Source organism: Megalopta genalis, chromosome 3 (genome assembly GCF_051020955.1).
Source record: "Megalopta genalis isolate 19385.01 chromosome 3, iyMegGena1_principal, whole genome shotgun sequence".
Classification (NCBI taxonomy): domain Eukaryota; kingdom Metazoa; phylum Arthropoda; class Insecta; order Hymenoptera; family Halictidae; genus Megalopta; species Megalopta genalis.
In genome coordinates this window covers 23,377,853-23,400,420 of record NC_135015.1, presented here as the reverse complement: position 1 = coordinate 23,400,420, position 22,568 = coordinate 23,377,853, and the positions used below count along the sequence as shown (strand labels likewise).

General features: G+C 46.3%; 2 protein-coding genes and 1 non-coding gene across 3 annotated transcripts; all 3 read left to right on the top strand.

Annotated features, from left to right (window-relative positions):
• Positions 1 to 389: 389 nt before the first annotated feature.
• On the top strand, positions 390 to 9,028 carry nanos (RNA-binding protein nanos). The gene is made up of 3 exons (XM_076520384.1): positions 390 to 2,260; positions 4,111 to 4,336; positions 4,884 to 9,028. Exons 1-3 carry the CDS (start codon positions 2,122 to 2,124, stop codon positions 5,032 to 5,034), a joined length of 516 nt encoding a protein of 171 aa, XP_076376499.1. The 5' UTR covers positions 390 to 2,121; the 3' UTR covers positions 5,035 to 9,028.
• Positions 9,029 to 10,324: 1,296 nt separating this feature from the next.
• On the top strand, positions 10,325 to 22,057 carry LOC117221994 (ovochymase-1). Its single transcript, XM_033473404.2, has 11 exons — positions 10,325 to 10,626; positions 10,921 to 11,708; positions 11,880 to 12,039; positions 12,168 to 12,439; positions 13,043 to 13,254; positions 13,354 to 13,466; positions 19,120 to 19,560; positions 20,487 to 20,795; positions 20,893 to 21,161; positions 21,318 to 21,481; positions 21,860 to 22,057. The coding sequence occupies exons 1-11, from the start codon at positions 10,340 to 10,342 to the stop codon at positions 22,055 to 22,057; spliced, it is 3,213 nt and encodes a 1,070-aa protein (XP_033329295.2). The 5' UTR covers positions 10,325 to 10,339.
• Positions 14,662 to 14,733, top strand: TRNAH-GUG (transfer RNA histidin (anticodon GUG)). The gene has a single exon. It is a non-coding gene; the product is annotated as a tRNA-His (tRNA).
• Positions 22,058 to 22,568: the final 511 nt, after the last annotated feature.

Below are 22,568 nucleotides of genomic sequence, written 5' to 3'. Positions count from 1 at the left end.
CCCATTTTTTCGAAGACCGCCCAAGCGATTCCAATCAAATTTCGGGAGAGTATTTTTCCAATCGCGGCAAATAAATTGAATGCAAGATTTTTTGCGAAGACGCGCGAGAGAAACGGTCGCGACAAAAAACTAACGAGTAAAATCTTATTCGACGCTATCGAATTAATATCCGATCGTTTTATCCGAATAAAAATATACCTAGAAACTTTATCTGGATAATAAGATTTTATTCGAATAAGAATCCATTGGAATAAAATTGTATTGCTGCAGGAATTCATACGGAAAATAATCGATCCGAATAAAAAAAGATTATAAAGTATTTTTCCTATTTTGTTATCGATTTATTTCTTGCATATTCCTGCTTCCGAACGTTGCATCGGAATATCGATTTCTTTTGGATGGATCGATCGTTGATGCATAATTAGAAAATAATCCTTTCGCGGATGCAGAAGAAGCATCGGCAATTTTATAATTCTATACGTAGCTCAAATTGAAAAACTAATAACATCCCTTTTATTGGATATGTTTAGTAGCATTTTAAGGCTCGCTACGAAAACATTTCGTTCTATTTGCTCTTTTAGATCCCGAGGAACTGGGTCAAATGTGATGGAAAATTCTATTTTACGGAAGAGCCATTTCCCTGGAGAGCCGGCCATCGAAAAGTACTCGAAAACTACACTTCTATTATTCAGAATTGAATAGAATTTTATTAAACCATTTGCAAGAGTCGTATCCTTTTTTGTGCCCTGGCCATTGCCTAGTATTATACGTATGCAATTACAATCTACCTTACTCAGCCGTATCGCCGATGCTTCTATCAAAACCAGAGACTTAAACCGGCATGCTTTCGACAACTTTGTTGCGCTAACAAAGCTGTAAAGCCGAACCGAAATAAATACCGATTCTTTTCGGTTTTCCTTTTCGTGGCACAGCAGATAAGGCGATAAACTTTAAATGGCACGTTTGTGCAAACCTCGTCGAATTTAACTATGAAAATACTCGAATAATATTATAGCCTAATATAAAAATATCGATATACATATTTTAGTATAATAAAACACAGCGTATCTGCAGTTGCAAGAAAGGTCTTTCGAAGAAAGTGTATCCATCGTCCTTGTCGAAGACACAGATGGCACCGACCGGCAATATTTAAACCTACATACATATAAGATATGTCAACTGTCATAAATTGTAATATAACCTGCTCTTTTCCACTCGTAAACATAGCCTTCGGTATCGTGGCAATTCTGTTGGCGAATATCGGTTTCGTTATTTCCTAGCATTGTATCGATAATGAAACAATACTGTTTCTAAATCTGCGATAAACACCGGTAAATACACACCGCTGTATTTTTATATAGCGACACCGCATCGTCCCGGCGTTGCCTATACAATATCACAGGTGAGTATCTTTTCACGCCAAACAAAAAAATGTAAACAATTGCAAATACGAATTGCAGAACTTTCTGCAAAGATTACAGGAATTAGTAAATGTACCAGGGAAACGTAACGAATATTTTCGAAGCGTTAGACAAACTAGTTTGTCGGAGAGAACGAATAGCTTTCGTCAGATTTCAATCGGTTGGTACGATAGAAAAATGAAGAAACTTCAATCGAACTTCTCTCTTTGTCAGGTTAACAAAATCAAAATTCGACCGGCAACCTTGGCCAACGTCGGATCGGAAAGGCTACGGCTGTGCCGCGTAAGGGCTGCGTAATTGTTAGCCGCTTTCCATCCTTGTCGGAGATATGCGTACAATATGACGGCGTGCCGGGCCCAAGCAGACGCCGGCATCCCCACTACCGGACCCTTTCTTCGTGATCGTCGGTCACGGTGACGGCGACGGTGACGGCGACGGTGACATCCCTGGCCTCGTCAGTTGAATTTCGAAACCCGACCAAGTTGGATCTCGTTGATCTTCTTCGCTGACACTTTCGCGGCACCGACCACGATCCTTCGGGCTCTCTCTCCTCGCTGGTTGTGCTCTGATTTTGTTTCCCGTGGTCGGAGGTCGCCGGTCACCGGCGCGTTGCAAGCTCCCGACACTCTTCTCGCGACCAGTGCACACCGTTCTCGTCCGCCACGCGAAAATCAACGATCGTCGTCGTAGATCAGCGATCATGATGTACGTTGTACAACAACTGCCGATGCCGCAGGTGTCGAACGTGTTCTATCCGTTCAACACCAGCCTGGAGGAGGAGATACGACGGCTGTTCGAGAATTTCACGATCGAGACGCAGACTGCGCCGGTGCCGAATGGTAAGTAAAAGTCTTGGATCGTGTTCTCCTCCGCGCCGATCGTAACCGGAACTCGATGGAACGACACGCCGGCTTCCTCGTGGAACGCGATCGATGAGTCGCCGGATCTAGGCTCCGCTCGATCCGACCGCGACGATCGACGTCCGCTCAAAATCGTTCTTTGGAATTTTTTCGAATTAACGTTTATCGCTCGCCGCGCGTGTGTCGTGTTGCCGCGTGTAACGCAATCCTTCTACGCCGCGAAACGTTCAACAACGTCTTCGTTTCAATTGCAGGCAAGATCTCTTTCCATCGCGCTTCCAGTTCACCGAATATTCTCGGTAATTTTCGGTTCGCTCGATTCAACTAGCGACTGTCCATCAGATTTATCCGGTTCCGTCAATTCCGCCTAGGTTCTCCGCGAGGATAAGATGGTTGTGTGTTCGTCGGCCGGTTCTTATTTTATTGCTCGTTGAAAAAGCGAACACCGGTTTGTACACAACAGACTTTCTTGTGTTCGCTATTGATTCCTCACCGCTTGCCGTAAACTGTCATCGACGATCATTTGTTTCCATAGAAACGCGATGGAAGCCGCCGATGGAATCTGTTTTTATTCGGCCGCGTGGAAAATCTATAATTCGAGCCTGCGATCGGAACGAATAAAAATCACCGCGCCCCCCTCCGCCGTTTATGTTTTCCACCCCTTCCTCTGGCTCGGGGAAATTCCGTTCCTCGAATTTGCAAACCTTTCCCGCGTGACTGTACGAATTTTCGGTTTTATTTATTCCTGCGATAAAAGCGTTGAATTTGACAGCTATTCGAATTCAGATCGAACGAGATTTCTGGTGGGAAACGCTGTTGTTTCTAAGATCGTTCGAAAGTTCGATGTTCGAATTAAAATCGCGAAGCGGGCGAAGATTCGTACAGAAAACGCGGTTGTTTAGAGAAGACGGTGGTCTCTCTCTCTATTGTCACATTTTAAACCATATGGTTCGTGGGTAATTCATTGTGCGTCATCGGGCTCGGATCTGATCGGCAAACACACACCTTCCGTAGTTTGTAAACAGACGAATCGATAAGAGGAATTCTGTATTCTAAAACGTAGCGGCGGAATAGAATTTCTGCCGACGGCGATTCCTCGAATCGTTTTATCGGCCACGGTTCACCGGACCGCGTCCCACGAAATTTATTAAAATCCCTTCGATCCTCCGGCCGATCCGTGGAAGGAAAAAATGAAATAATAATAACGTTTATTACAATACGCGAATCGCGGCCATTCAGCAGTAAATATACCTACATAGTAGTCCGCTGACTCATGGATTCGCGGAAAAGTGCCGTCGGCTCGCTTCGACGCGCGTCGAATTTAATGAAAAAAGATAATTGTACTCGCATGTTATTAAGCTTCGTGCACCTGACAATCAGGGATTTTAAACGACCGCCGGGAATATTAGTTTCCTGGATAAGCGTTAACCCACCGGTGTGTGTGTGTGTGTGTGTGCTTGTGTGTGCGCGCGTGTATATCTGCGTCATTCGAAAAATAGGACGATTCTGTTTACAAACCGTGAAACCCGATACTGCGGCCGTTATTTTTCTCCGTTTACATTCTGTCGAATCCTCGATCTACGAAAATAAACGATGCTCGCCGCTCATCCACAGCCGATATGAACATTTATTTATTGGTTTATTTTTTCACCGTAACTTTCTTCGAATTATCACCGAAGATGTTTGCTCGTATCGATTTTGCTCGCTTCACCTCTCGAGGGGATGAATTATAATCGCAAGAGACAGAGAGAGAGTCTATAATAGAGCCGCTTTTTACACGAATTCCGACGATCTACTATTATTGTATAAAGTTCTCCGATGTGTTTCAGTGGAGGACATAATGGAGGAGTTCCGTCATAATGGACGCGATTTCGAATACTGTCCAGACTTCGAGAACGACAAGATACTGGAAACGACGACGCCTCGTCGCAAAAAGAACAAGAAACCCTTGCCCACCGAATGCGTTTTCTGCAGAAACAACGGCGAGGAGGAGGTTTATTACAAGAAGCACTTGCTCAAGGACAACGATGGCAAAGTACAGTGCCCGGTCTTGAGGTGATTAAACATTCCTCTATTCATGCTCGCGAAACTATGATATTAGTAGAATAATATTTCTATCGATATTTTACAAATATATATAAAATCTCGCTCAAACGTTTGCCTAATTTTTCACTAGGTTTCAGAACCCATTTTTATCGTAATACGGTAGAAGCTATTACGCAAGAATTCTTTGCAATAAAATATTATATTAAAAGCTTGTTATAATTGATCTTACTCCTATTCAAAATCGATTAATTTCAATTTCTATTATAAATCTATTACAATTTAGATTTTTACTTCAATTCCTATCAAAATCTACTATGATTTAAATAAAAAAATCAATTGGAATTCAAACTTACACTGAAAATTCACCATAATTAAATTTTCCTTTTTAAATTCATTATAATTAACCCAAAGAATTTGTCATTCAAGTAATTTGGTCCAGTTTCGAAGAAATTACCGCTTCGAATAGAATTTTAATTCGATTCAAAAGGCTCGACACATAGGTCAACGGGTTAACCAATTGCTAATTCGTCGTTTTTTCCTTTTTGTTCATCGTTAGGGCGTACACGTGTCCGATATGCGGCGCGACCGGCGACGACGCGCACACTGTGAAATACTGCAAGAAGAGCCCGAAGGGCAGCGGTACATTGCCAACGGCGAATGCGTTCAAGCTTATGAGAAACTCGATGGGCAAACGAAGGGTCAAGTAAAAGGGACCTGCACGTGTCATCGTTCGCGTGCCATGAAACGGATACAGAAGAGAAACACAGAGAGCTGGAGAGAGAGAGAGAGAGAGAGAGAGAGAGGTGTCCGGTTATATTCGAGTGCCTCGAGGCTGACCAGAGAAATGAAAGAAACTTCGAGCGAGATCTCGGTATCATTTGCCGGTAGGTAATCGATAATCGTCTCGCGCCGGTTCGAAGCGAACGAGGACTGAAATTGTTTCACCGGGAGAGAACGCTGCGTTTTACCGTTCGTTGATCGATCGATCGGTCCAGAGAGTTACCTTACCCGCGAGCCAGAGGTTTCTCTTATATGTTTTGAATCGATAAGACCGGATACCGATATCTGGCCTGCTGCACCAACGAGCAAAATTCACCGTGCTCTTAGTACAACGCGACCTTTAAAGTATTTCCCCTACTATCGAAATGGCAGCAGTCCAGGGTTACTCAACCCTTGAATTCTCACTTCCCATTTTCTTCCAATTGAATCCAACGTGAGAAGCTAATTGCTACAGTTAGTTCCGAAAATTCGCAATAAACATTGTCTCAAAATGTTTGACCGCGCACGTTGGATCTTCAAGCGGCGATCGAACGAAATAGAGAGATATAGTCGAGCTCGCAGGGATGAACATCGTCGACCAGCTGTATCCAAAGAACTTATAGTTGTAAGAACTATTTATATAAGCTGTTGTGCCATACGTTATGGGAGAGAGGTGTGTGATTCGAGGTGTTCTCGCGATAGAGAGATCCGTTTCGTAGACCGACATTCTCGATATTCTTCGGTATATTGTACTTGTTCCTTCTTCCTTGCATTCTCTTCTTTGATCGTTTTTTTTCTTTTAAATTATGCGTACGTATATTTACGCGTACATGACCCTGGCGGTGTTCGAATGCGTCAGCATAGAGAACTCGCGGACATCTTTATCTTTACGGTATTCTTTTTTCGAAAGGATTTTTTAGGTGTTAATATAGGGAGAGAACGAACGTTTAACGAAGACTACGTAACAAGTACTGTGATAATGCGAACATAAGACTATATTTTATAGTACGAGGCGCGAGATCATTCTTCTTTCGATATCGATGTTCTGACGAATCTTCGAACAGTCAGCTATACATATATATATATAAATAAATAATATAATACACTTTCATCTCGCACCGATTGACGGCACGAGGGGCGATTTAAATTTTTCAGAGATCGAGTATAGAAAATACTCGGACAATTGAACTAGCGTTTGGACGCGTGACTTTTCTACGTCCATTTTTCCCAAATCGAAGGTAGTCCCGTTTTACTTAGCTAATCGCGAGACTACGTTCGCTGCGTTCAGCGAAACTTCGCTGTTTACAAAAAAATAAAAAACGGTTCAAGTTCCTAAGAGCAGCGTTTTTTAACGGCTCGCATCGAGAACCGAGATATGAATTTAATCGAGTAATTTTCTCGAGCAATTTCTTCCGAAAAGATCTAGCAACTTTTAATCCGATCCGACTTCTTACAGCGTTTCGAAGCGTGCGACCGCGTTTCTCGATTTTCCAAATCACCAGAACTCTTGTTTCGAGCAGCGTCACAGCGCCGAGAGAGAGAAAAAATCCCAACGAATTCGTGCTTCGGTCGCGACGTCTCGTTCTCCGAATTCGCGCGTACGCGAGCGAAACGCTCTGTTCCACGCGTATTCGACCGTCGTTCGTCCAAGGTAATCCACGACAAATCTGTTTTCTGTTTACCGTTCTTTGTCTCGGACGATCGCCGGCCGAATCGCTGCTCCGTCCAGGCGGTGTGTTTTTTCTTTTCCGCGGAACGGTCGCAAGTGCTGAATAGAACACGCGCTCGAAATGGCAGACGGCCGAGCGAGAGACAGAGAAACGGCGCGCTCGCTTCTCTCGCGGAAGCGAAGAAAAAAAGGTTCGGCCTTCGCCGTTCTGATCATTTTCTTCGAATAGAATACGTCGATACTCGATTTATCGTATTTTGTATATTTCCTAGAGTAAGGCTTAGATTTATAAAGAGGCTCACCAGGTAGCACCCGACGATCCGGATTCGCGGCCGCGAATCCGGATCGGTCGTCGGCGAGCGGAACCGTCGAAGGGTCGCGATTCGATTCTCGGTGATTCTCGATGGGAATACGGCACAATTGGTAACCCATCGGTTGCACAGTTGTGTACAAACAGAGCCCCACAGGCTCGTCTGGCCACAGCTTTTGTGTACAAATAAGCGCGGAGCGTGTGCCAGCTCTCGTCGTCGGGTCCCCCGAATTGTTTTAAAACTCGATTTCCGAGCGATTCGCGTTCCAGTGCATACAGAAGAGTGCCGCCATCGAAGAGCCAGTAGCACAACCCGACACACCGAATCTCGAATCGAACGCCCTGTTCATTCGAATTTATAGAGGGATTTGTGAATTTAGGATACAAGCTCGCGAGAAGACTATATATGTGTACTACGTTTTGTGGTCGATGTTCCTGTATCAATTAACGGTAGTTAGGATATGTTTAGCGGGTAAGGATCGCGACGATTATTCTATAAAAGAGAGGACAACGCGTCGGCTGTCGTACATTGACTGAGAGACAGCGGGGGGGTTGTTCGCGTTAACGAGACCAAAAAATCCGGGGTTCAAGAATCTCTCGAACATTCGACGCCCTCGCGACACCCGCAACTCCGTGTAGACTATTTTTTTTTATTACGAACGATCTTCGAAAGTTTCCTCGTTGAGTTTATCGCTGTTAAACTGTATCTCGGGTCGCGCGAGGGGCGCGAAATCGTGCCACTAAATAGTCCGCTATTTTAACGCGTTAGATTTACCGGAAACCCGCCGTTGGGCGGGCTTTTCTGTAAGGGAAGATAGATTCTTTTAAATAAGAATCATCGGAAGAACTAAGTAATACGACGAGATTGTTTCGCGCTCTCTGAACATACGTTTAAAAAGTTCTTAACTGTCGATTTTAAGAATGTGTTAATTAACTGGACTCTAGATAAGAAAAAGGAAAGGAGAACAATTTATCCAGTAGAGAATAGTGGACCATTTATTGCGTGACTATTTCGTACAGGTAGCTGTAACGTTGACCATTAGTAGGCAACAACATTTAGGCTAAGGAGAATTATAGTTATCCGTGGAGTTTATGGCTTCGAAGGGAGCTAAAATTTGCCTGTGGAAACCGTCCAGGTACGTGGACAACAGTGATGCTGGAGAGAGGGAGAGAGAGAGAGAGAGAGAGAGAATGTATGTATGTGTGCGCGTGTGAGGGAGGGCTTTCGCGCGGAGCGAAATGATTCACAATAAAACGTGAGATGACGTTACTGTAATCCGACACCGAGCGTGGTTCACGATTAAGAGCGGCAAGTGATAACGTAATAATAGCTGCGCGAGAGCGACTCCACAGTCATTTACGAAGGTACAGCTTAATCCCCGTGACGGTTATTACGTTTGTAATGCACCGCGTGTGTTCCATTGGTTTCCCGACGTTCCCGTTTTTCCATTCCACGCGCAATCGATGTATCCTAACATTCGCGCAAACCGAGCTTGTTTCCGCACAGAATTGTACAAATGTTAATTTTTCCACGCAATATGTATTTCATTCGCATCCGTTACGTGCCCTAAACGGCGAACGACGGAGCGTTGAATGATCGCGATCACGCGCGACGCGACGACGATGAAAAATGACAAATGATAACGATGTGCCTCTGTTTAGTTTCGAGTTTTTCCAGCTAGGCCTGGAGATTTTTGATTTCGTTCAAATTCCTCGGCGTCGTCTGCGAATCGTCGTTGTTCCATCAACGCTCCTCGTTTCCCGTATTTGTAATTTTACGTACATTTTGCGTACTACCGTGTCATAATATATAATTATTATAATTGTATCGCGTTCACTTTTCTTATATATCCATGTTATTATATTATATTATCTATTATATTATTATTTAAGCAATATGTAGTCCGATAATTTGTATCATGATTATTGATATTTAAGAAAAATATATCTACAGTTTTCGTCACGCCTGCCGTTCTGTTCCACTTTGTTCTCGCCTCTCCCCCACCACGGATTACCTACTTTGTTGGAAAAATAGTGGCAGCGTAAATCTTTATCTGCGGCCGGGGATCGTTTGTGTTCGCGAATAAAATAAAACATAAAAATAACACGGTTTAGAAGTAAGCCACCGTGTATCGCGTGATCGAACGGCTTTCGCAGAACACGCGCCGTGCCGTGTCGTGCCGTGCAACGTTTCGTCGTAGCATCGCGTACACCGGCGACAATTGTTTCGTACCGTTTGCAAGCGACGTTAGACCCTGGCTGAGCGATAATCGGTCCAGAAAGTTGCCGCGTTGAACTCTTTATCGGTCGATTCGCGAGCGTCGTTTCAACCCTTGCTCGCGGGGCGGGTAACGTAATCGTCCGGCGTAGCATTTCCGGCCGGCGTTATCTTAATAACGCGTTCGTGCTGCTCGTCGCGATCGCGAATCCAGTCGTCGCGACGCTTTTTCGTGAATCGAAAATGTTTTCCCGTCCCGCGGTAGGTAACTAGGTCGAGCAATTGTATTCGTTACGACGGGTTGCTCGGATAATCGCTGCCGCACGCCTGGTTAGCGACGGACACCATTAGGCGATCAAGGAATCTCGCCTAAATCTCGCGGGAATTTCCTGACGGTGTTTTCAGCGACGCGACGTTGAACGAGCTCGGGTTAAACCACCCATTGCGAAACGCTTTTCAGGGGGTAGAAAATTGTCGTCGACTTCTTCGATTTTCTCTTTCGTTCTTTTATATTCGCTAATAAGTAACACGCGCGCTTGAAACTGTGCAATTTTACTTTATAATTATATTTAAAATTGTAATATGTACAATTTTACTTTATAATCATATCTAAGGTATAGCATTGAAAAACTGAATATATGTTATTACGTAAGTACGAAGTTAATTGTGCCGGAAAACGGAGCAAAGGCACAATTGGGGTACGCTTGACAGTAATAGGCCCCGCTACCCCCTACTACCACCGCGCTAAAACCAGGGAAATCCAGGGTACCTCGTTGTCATCGCGGCAACAATTCTGGATAAAAAATGATCGAAAAATAAGACCATTAGCATTATCCTGTCGCATCTTCCAGATGGAAGATAAGGCCCGCGGCTATTGTTAGGAAAATTCAGGGCTGGTCCACGCAACAAAGGCACACCCATTAAGCCTCCTATCTGCGAGTGGACATTCCCGGTGCGTCAGGAAATCCAACGTACATCCTGCACGGCGGTACATAAACGCGGGACCGCGTTAAAAATCGTTCAATAGGTGACCAGCCGGCGTAAACGAAGCAAGTCATGTCGCGCCTGTTCGCGTTGGCGTTCGCGTGTCTCGCCTCGGTCGCTCTGATCGCCCACGAGACGGACTCTTTGGGCGCGGGGGGTGGCAAAGATGTCGGAAGCTCGTTGCGCAAAGAATCGTCCCCGTTCTTTCTATTGCACCTGCTCAAGCTGAAGAAGAAGCTCCAGAAGATCGAGAAAATCGAGACACCCCCGCCGAACGCCGATTGCATCTGCGTGCCCTATTACCTGTGCAGTGTCAACGGCACCGTCACCGCGGACCAGATCGGCCAGATCATCATCAGGTGAGTGAGACATAATCTTGATCGCTGCACCGGTCCTCGAGATAGAATCTCGATGATTACAGAAACATAGAAAGATATAGAATCTCTCTATAGAACATAGAGATACATGATCTCTCCCCATTACTACCCTTCCGAATAAAACATTCGACCAGAAGAAATCCATTCGCACGATTCTCTTAGATAAATATCTATTCGAAACGATCGGAACAATGGCCAGCTCTGCTTTTTACTCCAAAAGAAGAAATGTTTAAAATTCAGGCTACTTTCTTCCCTTAACGTAAACCTTGAAATCAGATACCGAAGGTGCACGGGAGACCAAGAGGTCTGCTGTCGCCTGGTGAACGCGACGACGACGGCGAAGCCGACCCCTACGACCATGAAGACGACACCGACGACCATGAAGACGACGATGAAGACCACGACGACCGTGGCACCGGTGATATTCCCGAACACGGAGCAACCGTCTGCTCAAGTGTGCGTCTGCGTGCCGATATCGCAATGCGACCCATACGGCGTGATCGGGACTTCGGGCGAGGGTGTGATCAACCCCCGTCTGCTGCCGTCGCAGTGTCCCATCGCCGGTTACGTCTGCTGTCGTCCGGCCAGCGTGATAGCGTACCCGCCGTCGAACCCTGTTCCGCAACAGATCTGTTTGCTCTGCGGGAACTTGATCCGTTGCAGCAACGGGGTCGTGGTCCCCGTGAACGCGGGCCTGGTGAATCCTCTGGTGCATCATCAATCCTGCCCGATCCCGACCGCCTGCTGCGGAGGGTCGAATCCTTCGTACTCGGGCGGGATCCCGGTGATCCTCGGCCCCGTTAGGTACCCAGGCACCGATCAGGCCTGCTATTGTATGAAGTCCTGGCTCTGTTCCGCCGGGAACTCGGTCAATTGGGGAGTCGGTGCCATCGACCCTAGATTCTCCGCCTGCACAAGCCCGGACGAAGTCTGCTGTCGGCCCTACGCCGTTTCCGATCAAAGGGGTCGCGACGTACAGGAAGGTCGAGCGGAGAACATCGTCACCGGCGACGCGTCCTTCTCGCAACCCGGATGCGGCCTGAGGAACGCCAGCCTTGCGCCAGGTAGCGTCCTTTCGTATAAATTCTCCCAAATTTTCCTTCGGATATTCTAGGCAATAGATGGTCTAATCGCATGCTCCGATAGCGATAGATGCTCGCACTATGCTCCGATAGCGCGTACTCTGCACGCGAGTTCAGATTAATTCGATAGGCTCGCGTAATTCGATTCCACAGCTCAACCCTATCCAGCGGACAGCGGCAGGACCTATTTGGGCGAGTTTCCATGGATGGTGGCGATTCTTTCGCTGCAGGCGGACGGCAAGTACCTGTTCTTGTGCGGCGGTTCTTTGATCACGAACTCGGCGGTGCTCTCCGCGGCTCATTGCGTCGCCAAGTGAGTTTCATTCGAATTGGGTTAGATGCCCCAAATTCCGTGCCCTCGGACTTTAAAACGGCCTCGGATTATATAACGTAGAACCGGCGGAAGAGCATTAACGGAGCTCGGGAATCTCTTTTGTCCAGGCGCGGCGATAGCAGACTGGTGGCGCGGGTCGGCCAATTGAATTTGGACGGTTCGAACCAGTCGTTGCCCTATCAAGAGACCAACGTGAAGGTCGTGGTGACCCATCCGTTGTTCTACAGCGGCGGACTGTTCAACGACATTGCGGTGGTCATTCTGGCCAAACCGTTCAATAAAACGGTGAACGTGGTGCCCGTTTGTGTGCCGCAGCAAGGAGCGATTGTCCCGCCTGGTATCAGGTGTATAGGGTCTGGATGGGGCAAAAATACGTTCGGTGAGGCTGATTTCGTTGTTTCGTTTCCCTTCGGCCGAGCATCCCTTCGCCGCGACCTATTCTTTCGGTGCCGCGAGTCGTAGCCAGTTTGAAAAACTGGCGACGTTGATCGTTACAATTAGGACCTATAGAGTCGTTGCCAGCTCAGCGTCTGATCAGATAGCCGCATAAATGCACCGTTCGCTGACTCGCTGTTCCAATTAATATTCTAACCCTTTGGATGCTTATCGCGCGAGCCACTATGCAACCGGTAAAAGGAAACGCGCTACCAATTCATCACGCTTTTATATTTTCCATCCGACAGAATATGACAGCTAAACAATAACGGCCAATTCTTCGGGCTGAAATTAGGATCCGATGCACACGATTTTGCTACGAGTTGCGAAGCAATGACATTAACTTTTGCCTGCTTGCATTCGTTATTAAAAACAACGGTGTTTTCAATCTCTCTTATCTGAACGTTTATTTTTGTAATATCCCGAAACCGAAACGATAACAATTCGGACAGCAGAATATCATAAAAATAAATGTTCGAACAAGGGAGTCTGCGCTGCGCTGCAAATATTTTTAGCCGCTTCTGAATTATGAATTTGCCGATTGAAGACGGCGTGTATCAGAGCCAGCTGCGCAAAGTGGATCTGCCGTACGTCGGCAGAACGGATTGCCAGTACCGGCTGAGGACAACGAAATTGGGCCCGAATTTCCAGTTGCACAGCTCGTTCATTTGCGCCGGGGGTGAGCCGAACAGGGACACGTGCACCGGGGACGGAGGAGGACCTCTCGTTTATCCGACAGCTTCGGGACAATTCGTTCAGGTATCTCGATGGAAACACGTGGCCGCCGGAGCGAGCACGATCGTCGCACAAAACGAGCCCAGATTTTTACCTTCCACGTTTCTTTTTGTCCTCGGACAGACCGGCATCGTGTCTTGGGGCATCGGCTGCGGATCGTCGACCGTCCCGGCCGTGTACACGGACGTCGCGCAGTTCACGCAATGGATCGATGTGCAATTGGCCACTTACGGGACGTAACCGTTCAAGCAACGTTCATCGCCGACCAGTATTTCTCTAGTCCTCCCCTGTTGCACCGTGAATTGTTTTTTTGTTTTTCCAGAATAAAGCGCGATTTAAGCGGTAATTAATTACGCGGACGAAGCTGCTTTTACCGATTTCGGTGGCGCGGCCCTGGATGTTCCGGCGTTTATGATGTCTACGAAATTTTATGAGAAATCTATGCTGGATAACAAGCGTTTCTAATAGAAAAAACCGGTATCGAACGATTTTGTTTCTTACATTTTCGAGGGATTTTATTGGGCCACGAGTTGAAAATATTTTGCCGAAATTGCGATTGATCTGAACAACGGACGGATAAAAAGAGCGAAGAATTTTTAAGTTTTCCAAACAAACTTGGAAAAGCTTGGGAAATTTAAAAAATACGTTTTGCACATCCATGGATGTTATATTCATGCTGAAAATGCTGTGAGAATCTCGGTACTTCCTGACACACACGATGCAATGTTTGTATTTTACTCAAGATCAGGTAAAAAAACGGTTGATAAATCTTTTCTTTGTAATTCCAACCAATTGCAATTTTTGCAAAATTTTTGTTCACTTGTCCAGCGAACGCCGGTTCTTCTAAACTCTAAAACAAGATCAGGTCCTATTTATTTTCTTGCATTTGAATCGTCGCGAAATAGGCCACGAAAACGCGTAAAACCCACGGTCCAATATAGAATAATTAAATGCGTAGTTTTATGTCTTAATATCCTACGACGATAGTGTGAACGAGTTGAAGCGACGAAATTTATCGGTCTACGCCGGGATTTAATCAACGTATGTGGAAAGCTAAAGTCAAAGTTCACCACAACTTGGGTGTCCGATTAGTTACGGTTATTAATCGCGGCAGATCGTGCGCGTAATTGTTCGACGATAGGAACATTTCGGTCGAACCGTTTGTACTTTATGCGACAAAATTCATGTCTCGGCGTATTGTACACGATGGAATTCGACAAATTTTCCCGAGCATGCTTCGCGTTCCACGAACGGAATCATCAAATTCGCAGCCAATCGACTTAGCAACTATGCTCCTAATTCGTCCAGCATGCGACGAGTCGCAATACGAATTAGCGACCGCGTCGCAAAATAACAGTTATGCAAGCGCGCGTCGATTTCCATGCGCTTATTCCATACGAAAGTAGAACTGTAAGAACAACACTTCCAATAGCCGTGATCGTCTAGTGGTTAGGACCCTACGTTGTGGCCGTAGTAACCCAGGTTCGAATCCTGGTCACGGCAATGTGCGCAAATCACATTGTCACGGAGGAAGTTTATTTTTTTTTCACCTTCCAACACGACACCCTACATTCCGATAATAATTTCCTAAATATTCTACGAGCTCGCCGCTATCCAAGTAAATAGTTTAATATATTTTCCACGGAAAAAACGCGATGGAATTTCATCGTCATCGACACAGGCAACGCATCGTCGCGACGGAAGTTCGTTCTTCGAACCGTAATTCTACATTCTGGAAATGATTTTTCACATATTTCTCAATATTGCGATATTCGAAGAACTAATTTAAATGGATATTCTTAACGCGATTAAACGCAATCTCCGACGCGCAAAATGCTGCGTCGACGATCGAGAAGACGTACAACGTCGTCGTTGATTATGTGTGCGCGGGAGTATCGACGGGAATTTTAATTTAACCAGAAACTCTGACAAAGTCGGCGCAGTTAACGTGCAACAATTAATTTACTCGCGTAACGCTCGCGTGCCATAACAGCCGGCGGCCTGCTGGCATCGTCGCGCGCGCCTCCGCGGGTATTATCAGGAAATCTGTATGCTACGTTGACGGCGATTAGGAGCATCGCCGTGCGACCTAATTTTCATTGTGTCACCAGTTTTTCACGGCGGTGCCAGCGTCTAAATGGTTTACGATAGCATCGGCGTAATCGTCGCGGCATCTGCAGTCCGAAGTGCCGGTCGAATAATCCTAATCGAAAACAATCTTTCTGCTTACTACATATTTTGAAATAATGCCGCAGAGTTTCCTCGTATTATCGGACTTAGGATCGTCGACGGGCTCTTACGGCTGTTCCGAGAAATTCATAGATGACCTTAACACCATGAAAACATCAAAATTCTATCGATGCGCTGGACGCCCGTCACGTTCAAAGTCCGCCGACATGTGTGCACAGTGTTTTAAACACTCGCTCGGTTAATAAAGGAAAACACTATTTAGCACCGAAGGGGGGTGAAACGACAAAATTCCAAGATTTTCATTCAGAATCTTCCGAATTTCAAAGTTGTTCAATTAATGATACCGAAACTGGAAAGCTAAGATTTAAAACAGAGAAAATCTTATAGTTCTCTCTTTAATTTTCTATTCTAAAAATAATACTAACGATAAAAATACATTTCAGAATCTTAAAAATCAGATTTATCCTACATTTGCCTCCGTCGAATTTACAAACTTGCTTTACAACGATTCTAAAATTAATTCGCTCGAAATTGGTGTGATGCAAAAGATCGATAAAAATAGTGTTATTTACAATGTAGATAATACAAGGCAACCTCGTCGGGTTCCGCCGGAAATATACATTGTAAACACATTGTCCGGGGGAATCGACGTTCCACGCTGTACTTTTTTTTTCCAGGATCGTTGATTTTCGTGTCAAGGAGCTTGTAAAACTCGACTGGAGCGCACGTGTCGCGGGCCGTCGGTCTCGGACCGCTCGCCGAGCCTCTAGAGAGGGTTTCGGTCATTGTCAACCTCCTCGTCGAGGTCAACGACGAAGAACACTCGCGATGCCGTCGAGAAATTCACGCGAAGCCCCGTAAAAAAGATCGTGGCGTCGTAAACTACAGAAGAGTGTTTTCTCGACGAAATAACTTATCGCGTAATGTCCCATTAGTTATCCACTTATCCCGAATCTCGGGTCAACGGGGGGGGCGAGGGGACTCTCTAAGTTGTCGCACGAATGGTCCGGACTGTTGACGGGGTATACGGGGTGCGGAGGGAATTCTGTCCTTCCACGAAAAACGCTCGTTTCTTCCTGCAAATTTTTCAAATCTATTTTGTCTTTCGAATTTACACGTATTTCGTCCATTGTACATAGCTTGAAAATACAAAGCGAAAAAAGGGTTGCAGTTGTTAAATTGCAGAGGGGAGGAACGAAGAACACTGGCATTGTTACGACTACCGGATACGGTGAAAAGGGGCTGAGGAGGGCGGTAAAAAAGGAAGAATTAAAATTATTATTATTATTATTGTGATCAGAAGATGTCCCATCGAGTTCCAATAACCGAGTACGAGACGATCGTGAATAATTTTCGAAAAAGGCATCGAAAATGTATCGGGGTGAAATAATATAAATTTTATCGTTCGGTTCTGCGATTAATACGCTCGTTAGACTGACCGAACATATAGAATATTTAATTTAAGTAATTTCCAAAGCAGCTAAATATAAATGTACACAATTTCTCCCGCAATTTATAAAGATGGAAAGCACACTTCGCCATCGTGTCCAATGAAATGGACCACAGACTTTCCTCCTATCGATAGAACACAGAGTTTCCTCGTTCCTGTTAATTCGCGTTCGCTGTGTTTTGTTGACCCCGCACCTTATAACGATATCTACATTTGCGTACGAAGCGTATCCGTCGACGACAGCCGAAGCTTTTATTCGATTCGCTGCGCGCATAGCACGATACAATATCGGTATTAAAAATAGTCCTTTGAAATTCGACGTAACTCCGACGTGTTCCAACTATCGCACCGTGCTGACCGCAGCTGTCGGACACCCGATGACTAACGCACGACTGCCTTTCTATCCGGTGGTTTTCCAAAATTCCAGCATCGTGGGGAACGGCGATCGAAATTATTCGACACGGTTCCAAGAACGATGGTGTTGTCCCGGTCCCATGGCGTGCGAGGGGGTACGGGGAATACCAGGTTTCCCGCGTCAGTAAAAATCGAAGCCAACCTGTTAAGGGGCATCGCGATAGCGTGCCGCGGCGAGGAATCAAGGAATCGAGAATCTTGGTGGGGAGCTAGTCATATATGCCGGTCGCCGGGCTGCTGTGTGTGTAAGCGAACGGATCTCCGATCCGTTGTCCGGCAAGTCGCAATCGTGCGCTGCTACTTGAAGAGGCAACTCGTTCCTCACTGACTGCGATCTCCGTGAGTATTGTCTTCGATCGATACCTCCGTCCGATTGTGCCCGATGTAAACAAAGGAGCCGCGCTCGTTCGATGCCCGCAGTGAATCGGAAGGGAATCGTTTCAAGTGTGACGCGTCCTCGCGATCGAACCCGATTTCAAATCGAGAGGATCGTTACCGCGACCGAGGACTTACCCCCCGCGGATGTTTACGGCGATTATCTTTAACGTTGTACGAGACGATTCGGACTGCCTCGAGTCACCTTTGTGCCGGCGTCGCAGAAATCGTTAATTCCGGGACTCGTGTTCGTGACGATCGGCGGCCGGTTCGCGAGCCGACGTGCCGGTTCGCTGGTCCCGTTGGCCGATCTCTCCTTCTCTCTCTCTCTCTCTCTCTCTCTCTCTCTCTCGGCAAAGGTCAGTGCCAAGCATTTTTCATCGACCGTGAACGGTGATTCCGTCGGGAACGCTTATGTAACTCGTGCCGGCCAACAGAGAAGCGGGACGAAGACGATCGATTCGCGGAATCCCACGTCGTCGCGTCTCGTCTCGTTTTCTCCGTTGGAAGCAAAATGTGCATATTGCTTGCGTTCCGCACCGATCGTCCGAACCGTGCGTCACTCGTGCAATTTGTTCGTTTTTTACGCGTACAGATACCAGAAAAATAGCTGAGCACCGCCGTCGAGACTCGCGTCGTTCGCAGTTTTCTCATAGTCGACGGAGTTGCCCTCGAGTGCAACAGCTTCCATCGCGAATCGCGACGGACCCGATTACCTTGAACCCTCGGAACGTCCCAGCGTCTTGAAGCGCCCGGATCGCCTTGAAAACTCGAAAGATGCGCGGCTGTTCGCGCGACGCCGCGCCAACTAGTTTCGAGATACTCGTTCGGTATTTATTCACGGTATTATCGACTTCCTGCTCGGCCTCCAATTAAGACGAACAGTTTCCTTGTTCTGTTAAATCTAAACGAACATCTGCAGCTATTAATCAAGCGTCGCGTAGCGTTCGCATACCGCGAGACCGATAGTTAGCCGGTCCGATCGTCGATCATATCGTCGGACAGTGAGATTCCTCCGTAGTTGAATTTTAATCGAGACACGATTTACTGGTTTCTTGCGGCTTAATTGCGATTCTCTGATATCACGTTCATTTATAATTGGTCAAAATATTATGTGCGAACGATAGAAGGTATCGGCGCGGTTGGTTGCGACTGATTCGATTTCGACGTTTAACGATGGGTGCTAAAAATATCGGTTAGAAATTGAGTAGAAATCGTCCATGGATCTCCGTGGCTAATTACGTCGTTTTTTATCCTGGAGAATTATTGTACTATTTGCCGTAAATAACATGTATTGAATAAATAAGTCATAAATGCATCTTTACAATCTGAGTAATTTGAATAATTCTGCATAATTCTGCATAATTCTGAATAATTTGAATAATTATGTAAATCTAGTGTTAAGGAATTTTCTTCCGCGATGGATTAACGCGTAAAATCCTGCTTCGACTTTGTTCCAGGACCACAGCCGCAATGTGGAAGGTATTATTAACGCTGGCTTTGGCCAGTTTTTGCCTAGCTGCACCTCAAGGTCAACAAGGAGGCGCGCCCTTGGACGATCTGATATCGAGCGTGTTCGATCAGAACCCGAAACCGAGCCCGAACCCGAACCCAAATCCAAACCCGACCCCGAACCCGAATCCTCAGCAGCCAAGCCCTGGCAACAAGGACACCACCGGCAGCGCGGATTTCGGTAACCTGGAAGCGTTGATCAACCAGTACCAAAATCAACAGTCGACCAGCGCACCCTCGACTTTCGTCGGCACGCAAAACAAACCTAAACCACCCCCCGATGACTGCGAGTGCGTACACTACTATCTGTGCCGGAACGGGACGGTAGTGGAGGATGGATTCGGGCTGATCGATATCAGGTCCGATTTCGATGTAAACTCTCAGCAGATGTGAGTCCTCCAAAGACCACCCTACAGAATGAACAGAGGCTTGGCAGTGTCGAGCATGTTCAATTGGAAATTCGTGAGACGAAATCTCGGTGTCCAGATATCTTTCCGCACAGAATCGACGCTTCTCGTAGAATTCTTTTTTGGACATTAATCGTGCATGCGTAGCGATTAGTCTAACAACACGTACACACAAAGTTCCAGGTGTCGTGCACTCTGCGCGATGATTGTGCACGACTCGTGAGGCTGTCTTTGGATACACAGGTCCCTTTACATATACTCGTAATCGTAACGCCACAGAAACCGAGCCGATTCAGCGAAACGGTCGTCTTCGTTCCATTTTTACTTAATTATTTGTTTACCTATGTATGACAGACGGAAATGCCATTCTTATAAGGGATCGTGAAAGATGGAGTCATGGGAAAAGAGAACAGCAAGGTCATGAATCGAGTGGCTTGAGAGCGAAACAGTTAGAGAGAAAGAACGCTAAGAGAACAGTTAAAAATAGCTAAGCTGGAGCTACGAGTGCTCCTGATAATTACACAATTGCTTCGGTTAAAGAAGACAATTTGTTCCGTTTATACCAGCTGCTAAGTCGCGACAAGTCGTTCCGAATTAATAGAACAGATGAATAGAGTAGGCGAATTAATTGCCGAATTAATTGCAGAATGAAAATGTTTAGACGATCGGCGTGCAATAGGAACTTCGAGTCGAACGTATGCAAAGTGGATCGAACGATGCCTTGTCGAGCAAAGTAACAGACCCGGTGAATTCGGTTCGGTTTGTTGTGCAAACTTCCGCATGACATGGTTACCTGTGGCGGAGAAGCTGCACAATTGTCCATATAACTCCAGGGGAACACCAGGTATCCGTTCTTCAATTCGTCGAGCCTCAATCGGTAATTCTTGCCAATTTTGTTAACGGTACAGGGCTTCCGGACCTTGCGTCGACTACCTGGACGTCTGCTGCAAGCCTCCGGACAAGCTGACGCCCGGTCACGAGATCATTCCGCCGCGCATCGAAAGACACGGTTGCGGCCAGCGAAACCCCGATGGCGTAGGCTTCAGGATCACCGGTGACAAGAACAACGAGACCAAGTTCGGCGAATTCCCGTGGATGGTGGCTATCATGAAGGACGAGATCATCGGCGAGTCCAAGCAGAACTTGATCGTCTATCAGTGCGGCGGATCTCTGATCCACAAGCAGGCTGTTTTAACGGCTGCTCATTGCGTCCACGGGTGAGTTCTCGTTCACATTTAGATTACGCTGAAAAAGTTTCATGCGTAGTCACGACTTCCTGGTCAGACGACAATAACGCGAAGACATAATCGATAGGAAAGACGCAGCCTCCCTGAAGATCCGTGCGGGCGAATGGGACACGCAGACGAGGAACGAGATCTTCGCACACCAGGATCGCACCGTGCAGAAGGTGATCGTGCACGACAAGTACTATTCCGGAGCCCTCTACTATGATTTCGCGATCTTGATCCTGACCGAGCCGGTCGATCTAGCGGAGAACATCGACGTGGTGTGCCTCCCAGAGCCGAATACCGTTTTCGACGCATCTCGTTGCTTTGCCAGCGGTTGGGGCAAGGATACATTCGGTGAGCGCGTCGTTTAATAAATCCGATTTATTCTTTTATGCGTGTCTGGTCCTCCTCCCTGCTCAACGATCCGTTGTAATCGAGCCTAATCAGCACGGTCCGAGTCAAAGTCCTGCCCTGGGTGCTTATTGTATCCGACGACAACGGTTGTTACAGGTAGGGAGGGTCACTACCAAGTAATCCTGAAGAAAGTCGAATTGCCGGTGGTGCCACGAAATACGTGCCAGGAGAGTCTTCGAGAGACGAGATTAGGAAAATACTTCAAGCTCCACGAGACCTTTATTTGTGCCGGTGGCGAGCCTGGCAGGGATACTTGCAAGGTAATATAACGTCCTCGATGATTCGTGTCTTAATGTTTAGTCTACCAGGTGGTGCAATTATTTTCTCAGGTTTGAGAATTAACTTGCACGTTGATACAGTTCCGGGTGTAAAGTATTTGAACACCTTTTGAAACGATAGGATAAACTTTTTCGAAACCGGTCTAAACGACTTGAATTATTTTTCACGCCGTTCGGTTCACAACGTTGAAAGATGTACGCAGACTTTTTATACCGCGACTCTGCGTTCAGGGAGCGTGTAGATTCTTGGAATCATTTGAGATTCTCGGCGCAATCTCGACTATAGCCATGGGGTAGACAATTTTTGATGCATTAGGCATGACGGACCAGCATTCACAGAGCCTGTGATTGTTTTTTCAGGGTGACGGCGGCAGTCCTCTCGTGTGTCCGAGTAAGAAAGATCCTGCCAGATACCAGCAGGCTGGCATCGTCGCATGGGGTATCGGCTGCGGCGAGAATGCTACACCCGGAGTCTATGCTAATGTTGCTTACGTGCGCAACTGGATCGATGACCAAATGGCTTATCACAACCTGGACAATACTGTTTACAATATCTAACATGAAAATAGACTGACTCGTTTTATAAGTCCGTTACACGAATAAATACCGTTGTACTCGATCAAATAGAGAACTTTGTCTTCGATATCTTTGCATCGATGCGTTTGGTGATTCCACAATTGCTGGATCGTTAACACTTCTGGGGCTCTCGCGATCATTACATCGATTTATTTCTATTGTACTGGGTCATCTTGACTATCCTAGGGTAGTTCCGAGGTCAATAGCTTTTTCGATTAGATCCTTTCTCTAGTCCCTTTCTCGCCGCTTTGATTTTGTACCAATAGAGTTGTCGAATTAAAATATACCCCTAATAAGGATGACACTAGCTTTTTACTACTTTTCAAAATTCATATGAATTGTAACACATGCGAACAAACTGAATTTTAATAAAATGTTAGCGCCGCTATGGCAGATATTAACTTTCTAGTTTCGGTTTCACTAAATATATTGCTTAGAGTTTGTGCGAACTTCTGGGGTTGATTTTTGGTACTTAAGGGTGGGGGGGGGGGCT

Bases quoted from the DNA above. Each gene is read 5' to 3' on its own strand.
- LOC117221994 (XM_033473404.2), top strand. From the start codon at position 10,340: ATGTCGCGCCTGTTCGCGTTGGCGTTCGCGTGTCTCGCCTCGGTCGCT. The intron at 12,440-13,042 runs GTGAGGCTGATT...TGCCGATTGAAG, and splicing joins ATGGGGCAAAAATACGTTCG to ACGGCGTGTATCAGAGCCAG. The intron at 21,482-21,859 runs GTAATATAACGT...TTGTTTTTTCAG, and splicing joins CTGGCAGGGATACTTGCAAG to GGTGACGGCGGCAGTCCTCT.
- nanos (XM_076520384.1), top strand. From the start codon at position 2,122: ATGATGTACGTTGTACAACAACTGCCGATGCCGCAGGTGTCGAACGTG. The intron at 2,261-4,110 runs GTAAGTAAAAGT...GATGTGTTTCAG, and splicing joins GACTGCGCCGGTGCCGAATG to TGGAGGACATAATGGAGGAG. The intron at 4,337-4,883 runs GTGATTAAACAT...GTTCATCGTTAG, and splicing joins GTACAGTGCCCGGTCTTGAG to GGCGTACACGTGTCCGATAT.